The 22490-nt window shown below is 40.0% G+C and overlaps 1 protein-coding gene and 1 long non-coding RNA gene across 5 annotated transcripts; both read right to left on the reverse strand.

Moving 5' to 3' along the window:
- Positions 1–6316: 6316 nt before the first annotated feature.
- METTL4 (methyltransferase 4, N6-adenosine) lies at positions 6317–22462 on the reverse strand. 4 transcript variants are annotated; one of them, XM_081918110.1, is made up of 9 exons: positions 22122–22462; positions 20235–20732; positions 19566–19628; positions 18828–19188; positions 18188–18257; positions 15831–16005; positions 14723–14835; positions 13344–13432; positions 6317–7587 (listed from the first exon to the last, which is right to left on the reverse strand). In XM_081918110.1, the coding sequence occupies exons 2-9, from the start codon at positions 20655–20657 to the stop codon at positions 7436–7438; spliced, it is 1446 nt and encodes a 481-aa protein (XP_081774236.1). In that variant the 5' UTR covers positions 20658–20732; positions 22122–22462; the 3' UTR covers positions 6317–7435. The 4 variants fall into 4 exon arrangements, with proteins under 4 accessions (XP_081774236.1, XP_081774237.1, XP_081774239.1 ...); XM_081918111.1 differs by having other exon boundaries at positions 21839–22462; XM_081918113.1 differs by having other exon boundaries at positions 13344–13435; positions 14729–14835; positions 22122–22461.
- Positions 7962–12983, reverse strand: LOC309373712. The gene is made up of 2 exons (XR_014170148.1): positions 12861–12983; positions 7962–10959 (listed from the first exon to the last, which is right to left on the reverse strand). It is a non-coding gene; the product is annotated as an uncharacterized lncRNA (long non-coding RNA).
- Positions 22463–22490: the final 28 nt, after the last annotated feature.

A 22490-nucleotide genomic window follows, 5' to 3' on the forward strand; every position in this document is an offset into this window, starting at 1 on the left:
GCTCAAAAAGGCCCTAAAAGTGTGCTGTCAATTAAAAGCTGTAGTTTACTGCGTTTTGCCACATGATTTTTAAGCAAATACAATACATGTCTAGGGCACTCTCAGATGCAAACTAAAATGTTTATTTGTTAGAGTATTTGTGCAAATTTGTAAAGCCATTTATATGAATTTCAATTCAAGGTGAGAATAACTTTTGCAAAGCTATTTGAGTTTCTATAAGGAATAAGGAAAACATTTGTTAGCATCAACAAAAATTTATTTTGTCTTTGCCATACGCCATAGCAATGACTTCAAAAATAAATATGAAAGCAAACATTTGTACTTATAATATTATCTGATTCATCAGCTTTAGCTTCAGGAATGATTCCCTTGGCTAATGTCATAAATGGAATTGGGCTGCATGCCTCCCTTCAAAACCTGTGTAGTTCCCCTTGACACGCTATTATTAATGGAGCTCTTTTTATCTACCAATGCACATCTCTCTCAGAGTGCTTAAACATATTTTCCACCCTGTGAAGCAACTATCTCCCTCTCTAAATCTCTCTCACTCATCAGATTTGATGACACCCCCAGTTTTTTTTACATATACAAAGCAACAGGCAATTCTAGACCTTGTTTACAGCTTCGGATTCCTTGGTGAAGTCAAAGAGTTCTGCTCTCTGGGACGGCAGTTCACAAGGACCAGCATGGTGTTGTGCAAAGGAGAGATAAAAAATATGCTAACACTATGGAACAATATTTCAGGGGCAATCCAGCTGAAGGCTAAAGAAAAAAGACATGACTGCCATCACAGTAGGTAGTAATCCTCATCTTTCCATGATAACTGAAGGCAAGAAATTGTTGTCAATAAACTGTCAGAGGCAACAAACCATTAATTAAACCAATAAATAGAGGCAAATGGGCTTTCCCCCTCTCTGTGTGTGTATGTGTGTTGGCAGTTCCAACCCATAGATGGTTAGCGATAGGGAAGGAGGAGAAATGAGATTAAGTTTGCATGTAAAGGCAAACTTGCCCAATTTGCATTTTTTTACACAATCCATGAACCAAAGCACAGCCATCCTTCAAAAGTTCTCCAAATTTTGTGCTCACTTCAGCAGCACACATATACAAAACTGGAGCAATACAAAGAAGATTAGCATGGCCCCCGTGCAAGGATGGCATGCAAATTCATGAAGCGTTCCATATTAAAATAAAAAATTCTCCCAATTTTGAAATGCAGTTCTCAAGTCAAGTAATGAGTGTGAAGATGCATATACTAGGGTAGGCTTAAAGGACACAGCAGTCTGGAAAGTAAACAAGAATGTTACCATCTTTTCCCAACAAGAACAGAACAGGAACAGGAAAGTCCTGACTCCGCCCTGATACAATTAACTCTAGTGCCACCTAGTGACTAAAACTATATAATGATACCATCCACAAAATCTCTACCCATGATGAGACAGGAGAGAAAAAGCATGTACAGTTTGGTCCTGTCCTAATCTGTTTCTGAGGAGATACCCAGGCGTGGGAGCTGTAGCATTTAAACAGATCCTAAAAATGGAAAAGGAATACTGATTGCTCCTCCCGTAATAAAGAAACTATATCCAAATGTAGTTTGCCTTTCGTTTTGTGTCTTATTTCTCATTTGGGAAGAAGACATGTCTCTTCTATAAACAGCAGCTGTTGCGAAGCAGGGTGGATGTGTGTGGAATTTTACAATGAACCATTTTGAGTTTCAACCTAAGTTCTAGTAAACTGGCACCGTTTCAATGATGTCATTATAGTTTTTGGCATTTTATATCAACTAAGAAATACACCCCCCCCCAAGCCTTACTACTTTATCACTAGAATGAATCCAGTAATGTATCCAGTATTACTGAATACATCTAGTAATGTATTCCTTCCGAATAGCTGCTAATGTAACTACTGTTTGCCTTCATTTTCAGACATTAACGTTATGAAAAATGCCAAGCACAGTTTGCTAATCATTACCCATTGCAAATGAAGATATAAGTAATCTTCCTTAATCAGGTCTTTATGATGTCTCTATTCTCTCCCCCCCCCCCCCCATAAAGCATTTATATTACAGATGCCTGGACATATTTTACTATGTAGCCATTTTATTGATTCATAAATAGGGAAGTTATCAGACTTCTGACTGCTTCTCATTGGGGGACTAATTAGATTATTTGATTGTCTGGTTCATCAGAGTAGGAAATGCTTAAGTGTCACAGCTGGCCTCAGACTCAGTGTCTTGTGCCATGATTTTTAAATGAAAACAATTATATCTTCACTGGGAAAACATTTTATAAATGACTGGCCAGTAAAAATGATCTAGGCAACAGATAATATCCTATTGTGCTTACTTGGAGAGACTCAACATCTGTAGTGCCTTTGAATTTATTTACAATGGTTCTTTTTTCCATTTTGGCTCAAAGAGGCTTCTTTGCAACAAAGAGCTGCTTAAGAACCAAACACCTAATTAGGTTGCCTGTAAAGACCTAAGGCTGACATTTCAGGAGTAAGAAACAGGCAAGTTCTCCATTTTAACAGAGCCCCCAACATCTGTTACTGATGTAACCTTTCCAAATGGTGTATTTGTTGCTACAAATTGCTGTGGCAATGAGACTTTTAAGGAGAGAGAGAAATGACGTCAGTCTATTGAATTGGCTTTGCTCGTCTTCCATTCTGTGCCATCTCTCTTGACTTTCAGGACTTTCAGGTTTTCAAAAGTCCTTTCACAAGCGCAGGCAAGGAATGTTGGGTTCAGGAGCACGCAGAGCTTATTTCGAACAATGGCAGCGAAATGTATGGGTAGAGAGAGGCAGAATTATATAACCAGCTGCAATCTATAACATGTGCTAAGAAGAATCTCTTCTCCATAACAGAACGCAAGGCACCCCTTCTGTGTTCTCAGCTGACCTTGAACTGGCACATTTGGGTGATAGATGACTCTCCTGCTGGACTGTGGCAACGCATAACTAGATACCCCCTACTCAACGCAGGAGGGCCCCCTGCCAATTGCAGGTGTGTGGCCTACCCATGTTTACAAGCGAGTTAAGCTATCTGATATGACTATCTGAATAGGCCTGGCCCAGGATATTGTGCCGCTTGAGGCAGAACATCCTGCTACCCTGCTCCCTATAGACACATGCCCATGACCCTGTGCCCTCCTTGCTCCCGTGCTGCTGCTCTGCCCTGCGTGCAACTGGGCGAGGCACCGCATGGGTGCAGCCACCATGGCAACCCAGGTACAAAGGAGGTGGCGGCAAGAAGCATCTTCCTCAGGTGTGGCTCTGACACCTGAAGCAACAGTCTCAGCTCACCTCAGGCAGGCCGCCCTGCATTTGAAGTATGTAAAGTACAGTGGTACCTCGGGTTAAGTACTTAATTCGTTCCAGAGGTCTGTACTTAACCTCAAACTCTTCTTAACCTGAAGCACCACTTTAGCTAATGGGGCCTCCCGCTGCTGCCGCGCCGCCAGAGCATGATTTCTGTTCTCATCCTGAAGCAAAGTTCTTAACCTGAAGCACTATTTCTGGGTTAGCGAAGTCTGTAACCTGAAGCGTATGTAACCCGAGGTACCACTGTAATACCTAACAAGGACTACCCCAATTCTTAAGACCATTAAGTGTTTACCTAATGGCCAAGTTCACCCAATGGATATATGCAGGTAAGTCACTGCTCTAGGGGACCTCACAGAGCTGGAGCAGGCGAGTTGCTATGAGGGTACGTTGCAGTCTTGGTTCATATGGTATAATTAGTTAATTCAATAACTCTCCATGCAGAAACATGGCAGAATCATTTATCCTCATAGTCCAGGAATGGCAAAACTGTGGCCCTCCAGATAGTCCTGGAATACCGCTCATTATCCCCGACTGCTGGCCATTAGAGCCCTGGGCTCATGGGAATTGAAGTCCAACATCTGGAAAGCTTCTAGCTTCCCGTCCCCAGGCTGATAATGGCTGCTGTGATGCTGCCTTAAGTATTTATTTCTCTAGCAGGTCCCAGCCCAGTTTGGGAAATACTGTTCAGTTGAAAGTCACTTTTAGAAAAAGTCAAGACTGACTGTGCAAGCTATACACAAAAGTTTAAAGATCTGTAAAATGAGTCATCACCATGAGTCTTCTTTGAACAATGTGAATAAATATCGCATGCCCCCATATCTTCCAGCATTCCATCTATTAATAGTGAGGTAAGAGTACTCCTAATTTGTATTTCACATGTATCTCAAAATAATGGTTGAAGGGTGATGATGAACATAGAGACGTCAACCCTCTTATCTCCTGAGCATCACAGCAATGTCCTCAGGAGGTTTTCCCCCCACCCCAATTTCTGCTATTTATTATCACTGACATTAAGTTAGGCTGCAGGCAATGCAGTTGCAGAAGAACAACTGACCACACATTAGGTACTTCCTTTTTGCATCCAGTTTAACCTTCTCAAACCAAGGGTTGCTGGCAGATTTCTGTGCAAGCCTAATTCCATCATTTGCCTCCATTAATTTATCTATTCCAAAAATATCTCACAAAAGCATTACCAGCCGTATTTTTGCTTATTAGACGACAAAGATAAGTAAAGGTCATATGCTAATTTGACATTTTAAAATCAAACTCAATCCTTCACTTTCATTTTTAAAAAGTTTGATTATAACATTCATTGAGTTAATCTAAATATGAGATTAGAACATATTCTTACAGGACGTTGTCTTTTCTAATCAGAGACAACTGCAACACCTGTCATAGCCTTAAATTGTTTACTGTCAGGCCCCTGACCTCATTTTCTGTGCCAAGCTGCAGCCTTTAACATATAAATAATAAAGAGCACATTGGAGCATATGTGTAATGCCTTTATTCAGACCAGAAACAGCACCTACCTATCTGCATCTAGATGAAAAACTAGATCAGTGGCATAATTCCAGGCTGGTTTAAGCCCCAGAACCTCCTATGAAGATGGTGCCTGGAGAGATTGTGGTCACTGTGCTACTCTCCTGGCTCCTGCTGTAAACTAAGCCATACTTTGTCATCCAAATGTGGGCTCCAGACAAGCCATGAGCTATAAACCCAAGAACAAACCTTGCCTACAACTCCTGGCTTGTCTAGAGTGAGACAAACCATGAGCCACTAAGTTCAGATAACCCACTAAGCTAAACCTAGGGTTTAGCTCACAGCAGCGCAGCAACAGCAGGAGCTCATACCCTTGCACTAAGTTATTTGTTGTTGTTTAGTCGTGTCTGACTCTTCATGACCCCATGGACCACAGCACGCCAGGCACGTTGTCTTTGTCCATGGAGTTTTCTTGGCAGGGATACTGGAGTGGCTTGCCGGTTCCTGCTCCAGGTGGATCACGTTTGGTCAAAACTCTCCACTATGACCTGTCCATCTTGGGTGGCCCTACACGGCATAGCTCATAGCTTCTCTGACTTATTCAAGCCCCTTCGCCACGGCAAGGCAGTGATCCATGAAGGGGGGAGTAAGTTATAGGTTGGTTTAAATGTTATGTGTAAACCACATCACTGTAAAAAATAAATACTATCGCCTGTCACATACTGAATTAGTAAGAATTTGTGCGCTCTGCCTCAAAGACCAGGACATCCATGCCTTGCTGCCTTATTCGTCTTGCTTTAGGGAAGCCAAGTGGCCATCTCTGCAGACCCACCTGTGGGATTCTGTGCCTAAGCATCATTTTAGAACTCAGTTAGCATGGCCCACTTCTTAGTAGGATCCGTGAGCTTGGATGAAGCAGATTGTTTTGATTTAACTACTACTGAAGGCTGCATCAAACCCAGCCTCACTTATAGATTTGGTGGTACTACTAAGACAAATGAGAGTCCAGGGCATTTTAGGCATGCCTTCAGACCTGAGATGGACATGGAGGACATCAGTACTGAGAGGGCCTCCAATGCTGGGCTTTCTGCTGCACTGGTTGGTTTCATTTCCATGCCTGAAGAGCCTGTCGATAGGCCATCATCAACATTACATCATGACAGGTTGATCAGCTATGAAAAGGGAAGCTGGGCAGCGTTGGGATGGGAGTGCTGTAGAGGTTTTTGCTTTGGTGTCTGCTGTCAGAATTGCCTCATGCCTATATGAAGATTAAAGCACCAATCCTACACTCACTTTCCTGGGAGTAAGCCCTGTTGGAACTCAATGAAACCTGCTTCTGAGTAGACACATATATTTTGCACTGTTACTTCTCTTTTAGGTTTGCACCTTTCCACAAACCAAAACAAAAAGGTGCTGTTTTCACTTTGTTTATCTCAAAGTACAAAAGGAAAATCTTTTAAATACTTTAACTTTGAAAAACAAGAAGCCCGTAAATAATGTATCAAGAAAAATATCTCCGAAATTGATTTTTTATTATTAAAGTACAAAAAATCCAGTCAACTTGTGAACATCCAGAGCTTATTTAAAAATTTAACAGCACACTGAACAATCCGAAGTTTATTTAATTTGAAGCAGAGTCAAATTTATTCTGCTCTCTTTTAAATAATGGTTGCTCCTTCTTAAGATATACTCCTTTTCTTACAGTCTTGCATACAAACATATGGTAATTTTTATTAGAGCATTCCCCCCCCAAAGTAAACCCTAAGGGGGAGAGAAAGGAACAAAAGCACTTTATCATTCAAAAAAAAAATTAAATTATTGCAGTAACCATTTTAAAACATCTTTTTAAGAGCTAATGTCAGAATACATATTCAGGGAAATTCTGGTCCTGTTTATTTGAGAAAGAGGAATCATTAGAATACAGACAGAGACCTAAATCAAGCTGAAGTTAATCATGATGAAAACCCACAGAAACCAAATAAACCATGATTATTGCTTTTGTTGTGACAAGAACACTGTTGACTTTGGGCTCTTTACATTCTCTCACACTCTCTGTGTCTCTCTCTCAGGACAGACTCTATTGGACTAGGAAGGGATAACATTTCCACCTGCCCTGCCCTGTGACATTTTGTGGGTGGCTGACCTTTATCCTTTTGGCTGGAATACGGATGCATTTCGCTTTTAGACTTTTGGTAATACGTGGAAATTTTGTCGTCTTAATTTTTTATATAAATTGCATCCTGTATTTGCATCCTGTATAAGTTGCCTTAGGGGGCAACTTAGGTATAGGAATCATCATTGCCATCATCTCCATGAGATATGATTCAATGTACAGACACACCTTGGAGCCCAACTGCAAAGGGCATGGCTAATTTTTGAAGGCTGCTGTTTATATGGTGGCTCAAGCAACTAAAACTCCAGAAGATGATGGCAAAAGTCACCCTACCACTGCAGAGGACATATATGGTGAACCCAGGAGCAAATTATATACCTGAAGGCATCACTGTTCTGCTCATCACACAGATTTCCAAAACACCATGCAGACTTACAATTAATTCATACTGCTTCCCAAGTGCAGCATCGATGTCAAGGACAAAATCTAGAGCGCTCGCAAGAACCCCAGCCTACAGTTACTTGTCACTTTTGTTCTGGAATGCAGTGAAGTAATCTATGTGCTGGAATTTGAGAACTTCATTGCCCCAACTGGTCCATCCAGGCTGCAAATTCCGAGCAAACAGCTCCATACATTCCACATCTGGCTTGGTATATGCTTTTAGAATCTCTGGGGAGGAAAAATCATGAGATTGATTTTAATTTTTTTTAAAAAAAACAACACACCTCTGTTTCTTCAATTTCCTCAAAGCTGTTGGAAGGTGGTGGGTGGGGAAGAATGTTTCAATAAAGAGAGAGAGAGAGAGAGAGAGAGCGCGCACAAATTAATTTCAAGGATCTCATCAGCCAGCTTTACTATTTATAGCCAGAAAGGAATATGAAATAAACGACCTTGAGAGTATGAACAATACTGTCAAAGCTTCCAGTCCTTCTAATTTATCAGTATTCATTTGGAGACAGGGAATGAGAGCTTCAGCACCGCCATAGTGTTTTCAGAATTGTCACCATAACATCTCTCAAGTGGGAGTGCTTATTTTTTTTGGGGGGGGGGAAACAACAACACATGGACAGCTATATTCAATGCATATTAAAATTTATTCATTAAAAACTTAAGCTTTGAAACAGAAACTTATAAGGAGTAGACACATCAGGCACCGATTGATTTCACTGGTTAATATATTCCCTCGCAGCAGAGTTTACAGCCCAGTCCTATGAATGCTTACCCAGACGCCTCACTCATCTCAATGGTACTTATTCCCAGCATGTGCAAGATTGAAACCGCAGATCTGCAAGCTCAGTAGCTTGAAGTAGTTTTGTTGTGGGGCATATCTCTTCTTCAGCCATTCCGATTGTTATGGTTTCCTTCCGAGGATCCCTGGAGACTGCAGTTTATTAAGCATGCTGCAGATCATTACCTCCTTCACAGAACTCCACTTCCTTGGAAATTGTTAGGAGGAAGCTGCCAGCTAAAGCAGTTTTGTACTTGTTTAAGACACGCAGTTAAGAGGCTGCGCAGAGCAATCCTATATTTGCATTATGACCTGGAGACATGCCTCTACTATAATCGCAAGACAGCAGAACTTTGTTATAGGATTGCACCTAAATAACTGATTAACAGTTTATATGGTGATTTGTGTGGGTGGAATCCAATGCTACATGAGTGGAAGCTCACTTATGAAGCAAGGGCCCTCCTTCCCCGGCACCCCACAAAATCTGCACTATACTATCAGGTGTTAGTATCCCTCTTCATTAGCATTCAGCACAGTCAACCAGCTCATCAACTGAGTTCAAACATATATTTCACCAACTAAAAATGGACAGGCCAACACTCCCACTCCTTGCTTAGTGAAGACACAGCACCATTCAGGAATACAGACATATCTGAAAACATGATGACAGAAATGCTAAAAGGCTTGGAAACAAAATGAAGGTGCATTTGATTCTCCCTAAATCACCCCCACTAAAAAAACCTAATCAATCATTTATCAGTAAAGGTCCTATCCATAAAGGTCAATAAAGGTTATGTTCCTCTCTCTCTCTCCCTTCTCCCTTTACATTTCACAGTCAATTCTATACTTCTGTTTCTTCAATTTTATCTGTAACTTGAACAGTTGCGCAGTAGACAAAAACTCAGCGGCTGCGTTTTTCTCCACCAATGACTCTCTTCAGCAACCTGCTGAATTTCAGCCTGTTTTACAGCTGTTGTATGTCCTGGTTAACATTTTGAGTTCAACTGTTTCAAAAAGCTAACATTTTTACCATCCAGATTAACTACAAAATGGTTTCATATGTACATTAATGCCAGTCCATATGTTCTGAATCTGGTCCTCTCTTCTGCCTACCTTGTTTTCATAGTTTCTGGAAAACTTAACAAGAAATGCATGAAATAATAATAATATATAAGAAGTCAGAATGTATGTCTGGAATAACAAGCTTTTTTGTTGCCACAGGCACACCTAGGGTCACTTGAGCTCTTGCCAAGGAGCTGTATTCTGGGTCCCCCCCCCCTATGTGTGTGTATCTGAGAAGCAGGAGAGGTTGTGTGGACAGGAGGACAGGAAGAACACACCTCCCCTGGCTGGATAGGGCACACATGCTGCTCTCTGCCTGAAGGCCACTCCAAGGTCCCTTTCCATCCCCTCCTATAGAACCACCAGCAGCAGTTTTTTCTGCTAGAGATCCCAGAGAATTCCTTCTGTGGGCAAAGTAGGTGCTAAGCTGGGGGGTGGGGGTGGGGGTTTCTCCAGGTGTCACAGGAAAACTTCCACTGCATGATAGGGGATTTTTGAGGGGGACGGGTATGCCTCTGTTTGTTGCTAATGTTAGCCTTACCCATCACAGAATTAACTGCTTACAAAAGATGAGTACAGTAGTACCTCGGGTTACAGACGCTTCAGGTTACAGACTCCGCTAACCCAGAAATAGGACCTCGGGTTAAGAACTTTGCTTCAGGATGAGAACAGAAATCGCAAGGCGGCAGCGGGAGGCCCCATTAGCTAAAGTGGTACCTCAGGTTAAGAACAGTTTCAGGTTAAGAACGGACCTCTGGAACGAATTAAGTTCTTAACCCAAGGTACCACTGTAGTGGGAAAATTCCCCCATGTTTCACCCTAAATTTCCACTGAAAGGGCTGTCAGCAAAAGCTAGTGGGTGCTAACTTTGCCACTTTGCCACTGTCTTGCGCGCACCCCCTCTTCTAGATGCCTCCACCAGATTTTGTTTCTCCCTTCCCTTCAGACTCCTCCAGTTTTATCTGCACAAACAGAGCATTTAATCTCCTTTGCTACCAATGCTGTAAAAACACAGAAACTATGAAACTGTGTTAAGATGTTATTGTTGAAGTTTGCTTCTTCGCATAAAATGTCACCGTTGCCGGAAAAGGGAATCTCTTCAGAAGGAAGGTGAGACAATTTAATAAAAATTTAACATTTGCACAAGTCTTAGCTGGTTTAGAAGAGCCTTGCACATAATAATTTAAGATGTGGCTGCTCAACCTCTGCTATGTGATCATGCTTCACTCTTCACCTAAAGTGAATTGAAGGAGAAGACTGGCATCTTTTACAGCTTAATAAATATGAAGCCTTTCACTGGAATTGGAATACAAGTTTACTTTCACAGCCTGAAGACAGATACATCTAATGAACTATAGATTAAATAAGATGTGCATATGAAAGGGCAACTAAATAACTTGTTAAACCAATTAATGTTATTTCAGAACGGTGATGTTTAGGCCATTGTTTTGTTAGCATCTTACAATCTTTTGATTAAAACATTTATATCCCATCTTTCCAACGTAAAACTAATGGTAAGAGCAGAGAACAGATTCAAAATACCACTGACACATCATAAATTACTTATATTTCTAAATACTGGGTTGTATCCAATTTAGCCTTACTGGACGTAACTAATATCAGCTCACTAATTTCTGGGGGTCTGCTTTGAGTATCTTATTTGGATACAACTCTCTATGTTGTGATCCCTCTGGAAAGAAGCTAGACTAAAGGATAAGTATCAGAACACATGACCAAGGGTGCCACGATGGCTGTCATGATGTCACAGGGAAAACTGGATACCCTGTTTTTTTCCAGGAAACTTGGTGGGTATGTATTTTGTGTACGTTAGTAAATAATTGTTACTTAAGGAACAGTTCACCAAGTCTTGTTCACCCAAAGCTTCCACTAATGGTGAAATCCCACTTTCTCACTTTTCTCTGTCGCTCCCTCAACTCAAATCATCTCACACTGGCCACAATGACATGCAGCAATAAACCAGGATTTGGGGCATATTGTGCCTACCTTGAATGATTCACTCCTCCCATGTTGCTAATGTGATAAACAAACCAGCAAACCTTGGGTTCCCATTATTGCTGAACCAGGTACAGTATTATGGTTTGCAGGTCCCCAGCAATCATTGATCCATAAGCCAATAATAAAACCCTGTCTTAATGCTATTTATAATAATATTTATATACTGCTGTTCATTAAATAAACCATGCACTTTCAATAGTCACACATAAAACCATACAGTATGAACCATACGTAAGTTGATAGCAGCTAACTATTATGTACAAACATACCCACTATATGTAACAAGCGCTTGGTCTTGCTTGGGTTTAGCAGATAGAACCAAGCAAAGGCAAGACCAGCTGAACTTGCTCTACACTCCTGAAAGAAACGAGCTCACTGATGAGGGATCTTCTTACAAGACAGACAACTAATACAGGACCTTGCAAATCAATGAAGACAGTAATCCAAGCCATGTCTACTCAGAAGTAAGTCCCACTGAATTCAATAGGGCTTGTCAGATGACAGGGGTGGTTGCTCGCGAGTAACCCGGCAGGACTCAGACCTGTCTTTTACAGGTTTTATTTGGCGCAAAAACTATTTACAGTGCAGAATGCCAAAGTTCATGTCTGCCTCAATTGCTAGCAGAATCCGGGAGTGGCTTTTTCCTCTTTTGTCCCCAACCTAAGAACTTCGTCACCCCCAGCCTTTTTCTTCCTTCTTTGCGCTTTACCCCTCTGTGCAAGGTGGGCAATGGAAGAGGCGTGCTTCCCTCCTGGCTGGCTTGACCAGGAGCGGTGCTGGGGCTCACGGCAGCATCCTGATCCCTTTCTCTCTTCCCCACTGGAGGCGTGGCTTTCCCCACCGCAGGAAGAGGAACTGCTTCGCAAGACTTTCGGAAGATCCCTATATCCCAACGGCCCCTCTACCTCCCTTCCCTGTTCCGATGGCAGTTCCCTGACAGGGCTCACTCCTAGATAAATGGAGTTTATGTGGGGTTATGCCTTCAGGCATAGCTTCCTGGATTAACTGAGCTGCACACATAGACCACAAACCAGTGCAACCAAAAATGGAAGTTCAAAGGTGCATTTATTTTTCCCCCTGAGTCCTTGACAGTGGAAAAGGCGGGGTATAAATAAATAGATGATACAAATGATATTTGCCTGGCATGGGGATATTAAGAAAGGTCTTGCTATCTGTCATATTGTAAACAAAAGTTCTACAAGTGGGCATTCAAAAACACATTAAAATATTGTCCAGTAGCACCTTAGAGACCAGCTAAGTTTGTTCTGGGTACAGTATAAGCTTTTGTGTGCATGCACACTTCTTCAGATACCAAAACACAGTGAGTGAAAGGGATTGAGGAAATGGGAGGAGGCGGCTTCATCTCTCATTTTCCTCTGCCTCCCCATATTCCTCTCGAAAAGCATTGTTGCTGCCTCTGCCAAGAACATACAAGCTCAGTAAGTAACTTCCTTGACTCAAAGTGAACTTGCTTGCTATGACGACGATAAAAGTTTCAGTCTTTCAAAGCAGCCACCCAAGGTCCAGGTTATTAGAAGTACGGCTATGAATCAGCACCTTTAATAATATCAGAGGAATTTTAGAACCAAAGAATATCTACCTGAATTCCTCAAACTGGCAGCAACATGCATGCTACAGTGCTCTAGCTGGAACACAAATGCAGCATACTAAGAAATGTACTGGGTTGGATCCCAACCCTCAGTAACAGCTTCTCAGAGGGCACAAGGAAGGCAAAGGAATTAGCTAAAATTGCCTCTCCCTCCCCTCACTTCCATTAGCAGGAATGTCCCTAATCAACTGCAACCTACTAGTTATTCACCTCTTCAAGATCAAGGTTATTTCTAAAGTGGTTATGCCAGTTGTAAAGCCAAGTATGACAGACGAAACCTGTCCCGCTTAAAATGCCTAATTCGTGCCTAATTGAATCCACAATTAGAACCCAATGAAAATATCAAAATTTTCAGTAAGTTTTTAACCTCCGTTGTTCGTTATTGATGGTCAGAAACTAACAATGCAAAAAAATTAGCAGAGGTACTCAAGCCATTAACCCGTCTCAAAGGTATCAATAGTTGAAAATATCAAAAATGTTTAGCTTTATAGAACCATTTCAGGAACATACCTGTCAGAGGTGGTTTGTGTGAGTGAAGGTTGCAAGGTACACTCACAATTAGTTTCTGATCAGGAATTTGAGGCATGTCATCCTCTGAACTCCTATTGTATAGATCAAAACAAAATAAATGGTGAGAGCACAAATGAGAATATCTTGCTAAAGATCCAAACCTTCATTGGTCCCTTTCCCCCTCTAAACAGAATAATTATAATAATATGAAAAAGTCATTCTCTCACTGTCATACTAGATGGTAAGCCCCTGGGAAGCTAAATATCTAAATGCTGAGTGTATTTGTTTTCATGAAAGATAAACGGCAGCTTATGAAATTTCTTAAGCTTCTTCAAAAACTAAGCCAATAAAGAAATATGGCTGCAAGAAGACCAATAAAGTGCAGCCAATATATGTTTCAACTTTAGAATATTTTTTGCCCTTAACAAAACAGATCTATACTTAATACAGGGGAACAAGTGGTCTACTTGGCAGCAGAAACCAACAGCCCTGCAGGGCTAACATGGGTGACATGGAGAAGATCTGGTTTGGGCTAGCCAAACAAGGAAGATATGGAGCTACCCACTTCATATAATATCACTAGGAGAATTCCTGTTTTGGCAAGACTTTCCTGTATAGGTTAATGTTTGCTATTTTAATCATGCACATAAAAATCCAAGCAGCTGTACTAAATCACCAATTCAAAACCTCTTCAAAGAGACTTCGGCAAGGGACCAAAGAATTATGAAAGTAGTTCTGCAAGCCCAAAAAGGCTTTAATCTTGCTTATAGCAGGCCCAACACTCTAAATTGAAAGTTATGTGGAAGTTGTGCTATGGCGTGGAGATTGCCTGTTGAAAGAAAGAAGGTAAGAAAAAGAAAATATCCCACTGGGGTTGCACAAGCCCCTCACATTAGGCTAAGTGGCTCTTTGGATCCCAGCCCCAATATTCACATAAACCGATTACACTTTGCTAAAGGGGAAGAGACATAGTTGCTTTGGGACCCCCCTCCTCCTATTCCAATTCAAATGAATGCTCAAGGCAGTTAATGATCTTGGCCCTTGTAATGACATCCCACCCATTTTAGCGATAATTGGTCATCAGTTAAAGGCATCTGCTTCCAAGATTTCCCAGTGTCGTATCTTGAGAAATTGAATTTCACAGCACTGTAAGAAACAGACAACTAAATATCTAAAGGGAACAGCAGAAGGAGTCTGGTGTATTTTACAGCTTTCTTAAAAGCTAGTCTTTCAAGGGAATTGGAGTACAAGCTTACTTCAGTCTTCATATCGTTTTGTTAAGAAAGGCCATTGCACCCTCCTTTGAACCTCAGCTGAGCATTCCTAATGAATGCCTTATAATAATAATTCCCATTAATAATATAGAGAAATCAATGGACTCATACCTTAATGGCACATCTGTATTTTGCTGGACTCTTCCCAATACAAGAACTTCATAAGGCTTCTTGTGAAAAGAGTCTAATGGAAATACAAACTCTCCAGACTTTGTAATCTGATAGAAAGGAACCGGAAATCAATGCTGCAAGTTACAAATCAATGTTACAATATTTTATTTTCTATTCATCTCTCCTAAGGATGTTTTCTCGCTATACCCAAGTCTAGTTAAGAGATGGGTAGTCTTCAGGCTTGTGTAATCTACTTTCTTTTTCATTTACACCCTGAAGTCTATCAATGGTGGCTTGGGGGTAGACCACTGAACCCAATGAGCCTTAGCACTGCTGTGGCTACATATACATTAAAAATCCTCATCTGAATTACTTCAGATCAAGGATTCTAACATCAAATTTGAAATATGATCAGCAGGACAGTCCAAGACTGGTCAAAGCAAAGTAAGTTTCCAAAGCCGTTTGGGGGGGAAATGGAGGGAAACCTAGTTTCCCTCCCAATTTTCCAGGTTTTTGTCCAGGCCTTCCCATCTCTACTTATGGGGGAAATAGTGAAATAAATAAACAATTGCAATTGGGGTTGCAACACTTCATTGACTGATTTAAAATATTTTGATTTAAAAGAAAAAAGAAGCGACATCAGATTAACCAGGAAGACTTTTTTTAAAAAAGGGGGGGGGGGAGAAAAGGCTATTTACAAATTCTTCCCAGGAAGGACTGCCTCCTTTTGCTACTTGCTCAAATAAAATAATGTTTCACCCTTTTTTTCATACATATACAAATGTATGTAATTGATTAGAACTCATGCAGTTAACATAGTAAGGTTGCAATCCTATATAGACCTGGAAGTAAGGCCCACTGAAGTCAGTGGGACTTACTTCTGAGCAGATATGTACAGGATTGTGCTGAGCGAGTTCCTTAATTGGGTGTCATCCCTAACTGTAACTTCCCTTGGGAGATAATATATACAAAATTACAAAAATCTGCTTCAAAAATGTTAATATTCAAATATTTTAAATGCTACCATTAAAAACAGTTATTGGGAAATAATTTTAAAACTAAACATATATAAAAATAAATCCAAAGGTTCCAGCAAACTTACTTTCACCCAGAACCACTCCGCCACTCCACGCACAGACCAGTGGGGATAGAGTTCATTCTTCACAAAACATAAATGCTTCTGTCGGTTAGTCACCCAAGTGACCACAAGACAACCTGGGGCCGCCAGCGCTGGGACAGGAATTTGCTTGATTTGCCAATGGGACAAGTAATTGTACCTACACATGAATAAATTCAGAAAGTCTGAGCTGGACCCAAAGCTAGAAAGGAAAACAGCAGGCCTTTACAAAGCAATGGCAATCTTTCGCAAACTTTTTTCAATACTAACAACATTTAGATAAATTAAAACTGAGCCAACAGTGACATCCAGTGGTGAAATCTATTCCCATCCTATTTGAACACCTGTTTCTTTGCATTCTGATCCACTGGGCACAGCGATAAATATCCTTCCATTTCCAAATTCTGTTATGCATAGAAACTGAACTTAAAATTAAAAGTTACATATTACATTAAAGCAATTCTCTGCAATGCAGAATATCTAATACTTTGATTCCCCCCCCCCACTTTAATCTACAACACAGTCATACAGTATTTAAAAAGCTACTAATTAAGTTAAGCAATGGAATTTGCTACCACAAGATGTGCTAATGGCCACTAACTTTTAAAGGAAAATACAATAATTCATAGAAGATAATGTTAGCAACAGTGAATAATATTGATAGCTATATGCTACCTGAAGCATTAGAATTACCAGTTGCTGTGGGTAACAGGATGATGGACTAAATGGGCTTTTGCTCTGATTCTGCAAGGCTCTTCTTCTAATATTAAAACTGCAGCAATACAAATTTGCAGTAATGCAAATAGAAAAATACTGACATGAAAACCTACGACTTTTCACAATGAAGTGTAGAGCTTTCTGAGTGATAGTTCAGGTGATTTGTATTAGTGAAATGCCCATCACCCAGATATCTGTATTTCTTTGTACTGCATTTTAAAGAGGCATGCCTGTTGATCACCTGACAATTCATCTGGCTGGGTAGACATAGACCCAAGTATTACAGCCTGAGTTATAGACAACAAGGAAAAGTGATATGCCTCCATGCCTAGGATCTGAACCCTGAGCTTATTTTGATGAATTTGAAATCAGTTAAAAATTAAAGCTTATCAATTTCTATAGGCTCAGGCATACCTCACTCTGCACAGGACCAAATTGTACATTAAACATATAAGCTTTGAAGCCTGAGTAATTTGGAGTTAATGGTCAGCCTTTAAACTGGGCTTTTTTATTTTCTTGGAAGCAGTCGTCCCTAATAATTGTTGGGGTATTTGTCCCTGTCTAGTTAACAAGGGGAAAGAAACCCAAGGTAGTATATAAACTCACAGTGCTGTTATGCTATTCTGCGACAACTCTTCCTTCTATTCCTCCCATTCCAGAAGTACCACTTCTTTTCTACTTCTATTCTAATGTGAACTTCCTCCATTCATCCCTCCCATGTCATATCCCAGAATATGATACAAACATATCCCTTCCTGTCTTGCAAATGGCGGTGGAATCAGAATCCTCCTACGACAGTGGAAACATGTAGCTTTACTAGTCTCAATGCACTGCTTATTTTAAAAGGAATGTACAGCTCTTGACCAGCTTCCCTCTCAGACACTAAGGCCATCCCACCTAACAGCTTTTGTAAAATATGAATTAATTAGCAGCAAACCAGAGTAGCTTTAACTTCTGCAAACGTTCCGCAGGCACAGAAACCATTCATTTTGATTAACCTTCAAATAACAGAGCATTCAGAGAGGTATATTGCTCAGAAGTTAGTATTTTCAATTATGAAGTATTCTCATTAAGGGGGCGGGGAAGGTTCAGTGTTGTAATCTCATTCCCCAACCCCAGCATAACTATATTTTCACCTTAGAAAACTATCAAACCAGGTTCCCCACTGCCTCGTAGAACTTTCATATTAATTCAGTTTAATTGAAGTTCTACTGACATAAAATTGCAGTTATCCACTGGAGAATTAGATGCATGCATTCTAATGTAGTAATCTGAGTTTACAAAACAGAACCCATTACATTTGATAATATCAACCAGAAAAAGAGAAATGAAACAAAGCAACAAATGTGCTAATATACCTTTATTTGCCACCCCCACCCCTCAAGCCTGATCAGTAGATTCTGGCCGCAGTCCCCAATATTCACTTACCTGGGAGTAAGGACTTAATGGAACTTACTTCTGAATAGACATGTCTCCTGTTGTAAACAACTCTTAATTGCACTAGTAAAGCCAGAAATTGTCATTCCACATACACATTCCACATTCCACATACATTAACATCTAAAAGGGAGCTGTTTTAATATGTATGCTTAATAAAATATATGTTTTAGAAGGTAAAAGGCTACCTGTTACTTCTTTTAACGGACTTGTTCTCCCATGGTGGATCTATTATAATTATGCCAAACTTTTTTTTATCTAGAAAACAAAGCAACAAGAATACACATTTTTCGGTATTTCAAATTATGTCTATTTTTATTTTTTTGCAACAAAACCAAGTTGCTCACCAAGTTTTAACAAACAATTTTCATACTATTTAAAAGAACATGGAAATGTGATGTTTTGTCTTTGAAAGTGGTAACGCTACCCTGCTCTGATTACAAATAAAGATATAAACATACTTCTGATCAAACTGAAGTGGCTCCATTTCACGTTCATTCAAACTAAGAGGCGGTCATGTCAGTTCCAAAACTAGCGTAAAATTTTTCTCTTTTATTAACAGAGGTTTCTGTTCCACAAATTATGTATTAGCCTCTAATTTTTCTAATATCTCTCACTATGCATGCTAGAAATCGGATAACAGGTGAAAATGAGTGGCTGCCATATAGTATGAATATGCGTTTGTAACAATTACTGATGCTCAAATCTAAGCATTTCTGCTAACAGGTGTTCTTTAAATTCCTTCCAAAATCTACACAATTTGCTCTGTCAATATATTAATGAAACATTGAACCAAAAGTGGGTAATTTTGCTTGGAAATGTACTTACAGTCCAAGAGCGGCTGCATAACAGAAATATCAGATAAAAGGAAAGCACTTTTGGGAGGAAATAGGTACTTCTGTCCCATTAATGTTATTATCTTTGCATAGTTTGTGGTGTTTTCTGTAACACAGGAAACCTGAACTTGTTCTGGAACACAGGAGTCCTCACTTATCATGCATACAGCTCTTTGTTCTGTTTCATTCACTGAGGGAAACTGCTTTGCCATTTCACATAATTCAGCTAAACTACTGTGTTCTATAACAGGAGTCTTGGCACAAATCTGTTTTGAAGAGCTAGGCTGGAGGAAGCCACTTCTAAGCCCCTCCTGGACTAAACTCCTGGTACCATCCAAAATCAAGCCGCTGATCTGTGCAGCAAAGAAAAATGAAAAAAAGAGAGAAAATATCTGAGGCGGGTTGTTACAATCCACAGAGACATATCCACAGACATGCAAATCTTCAGTCTGTGAACAGGATTATCTGAATGAATGACTGAACAGTCCACACTATAAATCATTCTGATAGTTTTGCATTTTAAATATCAAGCCAAGGAAAGTGCCATTCTAAAACACTGCCATTCATTATCCTACTTTAAATACTGAAATGGTGCTATTTATAGTTCAACTTGCAGCTCTTAGCATAGTGAGCTATCAAGTAATAGTATATGCATATTTAATCATGGAAGTGTGCATCTGAGGTTACTCAAACAAGCAACTCCTCCATCACAATTATTTCTCCGACTTACCTTTAAATGGTATTCTAAAGCATCACGTTCACCATGGTTAAGTTCACTGCTTCTTTTTCGTTTCTAAAGTTAACAACATGCACAAACATCAGCACCTCTATCATTTAAAAATATTGCCATACTCTATGGTTCTTTATACTTAAAAAGATAAAAGTAGATTCTGTGATGCATCTTGCACTCTAGAACTTGATAGAAGTAACCAAAGCCTTGCTGCTATTGTGCCACCAAAGTGATAACATTTTAGTGCTGTCAAAGGCACACCTTGTTAAATAATGTTGTTAATTAGTTGACTCACTGGAATAAAAAAACCTACATGGTAGTTCAAGTCTAAGGCGAATGTTAATTTTATTTATGTTACTCCAAGTAACTAGTGAATATTATAATGGCACTGAAGGAAATGGGACTATAAATATTTTAGAGGGATTGAGCCTTAGGTTCATTAAAGTAATCAAACATCAACATGTGCTTATAGTAACTTGTGACATATTAAAAAGGAAAATAGTTATGCATCTATAGAGAGGGTTCAACATGTGTGTTTAAAGGTGATCATTGAGCTACAAAAGCAGTGGGTAAAATGTTCACAATAAATTAGGGGGTTATATGTTTCCCTTTGACAACATAGACTCGTTTCAAAGGAAGATACTTTGCAGCAATTCCTCTATACTGTACCTTTTTGGCTTTAGCAGTATAGTAAGAGCCATTCATCTTGACGCTTTCTTGCTGTTCTGATCCGCCATTTCCTAGACCAGCCTCAGATCCCTTTTGCTGGAGTTCCCTTTGATTGTTTGCAACTCCATGTGGCTTCAGCACATTGAAAAATTCTTCCCGAAAAACATATGTATTCTTTACCATTAGACTTGCTTTTTCTTCTGGGGCCTTGATCTCATCAATAGAATCTTTTCTGCAGGAATTTTTAGCATCTAGGCTTACAGCCTCAACGAGTGCCCCATCTGAGGAAGCAGCAGTAGCAGGATCATCAACAAAGGCCAAGCCGGAATGATCATGGGAATGACATAGCTGGTAGTTAGCTTTGTTTATGAAGGAGAGGTGGTCCAGTAGCCACCCAGCTGATAGATGACAAACAACAGACATTCTCTGCTTTTCCTGCTGTTTTTCAATGTATTGATCTTCCAAGTGGATTCAACATAAATAAATAAATCAGTATCTCTGAAAAGTAAAAAAGTAAACCTTTTATAAGTATTGCAATTTATTATTGGGGCTTTTTTAAACCAAAAATACCAATACTCTAACAGCATAATTCTATGCAAGTTTACCTGGCAGTAAGTCCTACTGTATCCAGTGAGTCTTACTCCACAAGTAAATGTACTTAGGACTACAGCCAAAGACAGATAAACTTCTTCCAGTATACAGTGTTAAATTATTCAAAGACTTTGATTTAAAATTCTTTACAAGATTGTAGTTTGATGACAGCAATATAAGTTATTAAATCATAGATAGCAGTGGTATACATTTTAATGCTTCTAAGTGCAATACTGTTACTTAGCCCTTGTTACACAATTTGTATAACTGTAGGAACCACATTATTTAAATCTCTGCCTCCTAATGGGATTGTTCAGGCATTACTTGGGTTTTCTACTCAGGTGAGCTTGGAATGGGGTCTCCAGATCATGAAACTTGCTCTTTTCACCATGGATAGAGAAAAATTAACAGGAAAATCCCATATTGATTTGAAAGCATTGTCTCACTTACCTTGAATATGCAAGAGAGAATGTAATTCTGAGACTAAATCATGTTCTCAACCCATGTAATGCATTTGTTAATATCACTAGTTTATCATAATTGCACCTACTTAAAAGCAACCATAATTGAAATTAACAGAAGTAAATTGTTTATCACTTGGATGCCAATTATGTTTAAAAACCAAGGGAGAATGTACCTCATTTATCCAGCTTTATTGCTTTAAGTAAATTTCAAGTTTTTAACCGTTTCAGCAAATCGTACTTAAAATTCAACTTTGTATTTGTAGGGGGAAAAATGTTCCAAGCTTTTTATGCAACATGTTATGCACTATTATGGCAGCAACAATGTGCAAATCTAGTCTGAGAGCACCACATCATGTTACAAACTCTGACACCTATTTTAGAATAGCTGGAAATGTACATGAAATTTAAACTTAAGTTTTTGCGGCCTTTCTAGATACCAAAAAACTCCTTGCTCTTTTTCCTGCAAAAGTATCCCCCCCTAGAAGTTGTCCAAAACAAGTCATTCAGACTGCCCCAACACCATTAAGCAAAGTTATCATTAGCACTTACAAGAATGTCTGCACACAAGACATTTTAAGATGTTCTAGTTAACTGCAGTCATCTGTAGCACAGGCAACAGTAAAACTTCCAATGAGATCGTAATAAAAACACCTAAAGGGAGACTATTGGGCAAGGCAAACCCAAATCACTAACATCCAAAGGCAGGATAAATAAAACTGCTTGCTTTACTGAAGGGCAGAAGGGAAGATGTATGTGGCAATTTCACTCATAAAGCACTTTCGAGGGCTGATTTTAGAGAGGCTAATATACATTATCTTATTCTAATCCCTACCATAGGGTGGAACAGCGTTACTGTCACCATTTCGAGACTGCCTAGAGAGTTCGTGGCTGAGGAGAGATCTGTGCCGTGGGGGCTCGTGCAGGAAACCTACAAATGCGTTTACTAGGAAGCCAAATCGCATTGAGCTCAACAGAGTTTACTCCCGGAAACGAGCGCATTAAAGTCAGAGAGGTCATCAGAGCAGCCCAGCAACGCAACCCAATGCCTCCCTGCCACGGCTACAACGCCAGCGCCACAGGAGAGCCCCCGACGGACCACCGCACAGCCGTGAAGCTTCGCTCCCCTGGCCGCAGCCACCTTGTCGTACGTCAGGGACGGTCACGTGGTTGAGGCGCCCTAGCCGACGGCTGCCGCAGATAA

This window comes from Podarcis melisellensis (assembly GCF_964234715.1).
Source record: "Podarcis melisellensis genome assembly, chromosome: 7".
In the NCBI taxonomy this organism is placed as follows: domain Eukaryota; kingdom Metazoa; phylum Chordata; class Lepidosauria; order Squamata; family Lacertidae; genus Podarcis; species Podarcis melisellensis.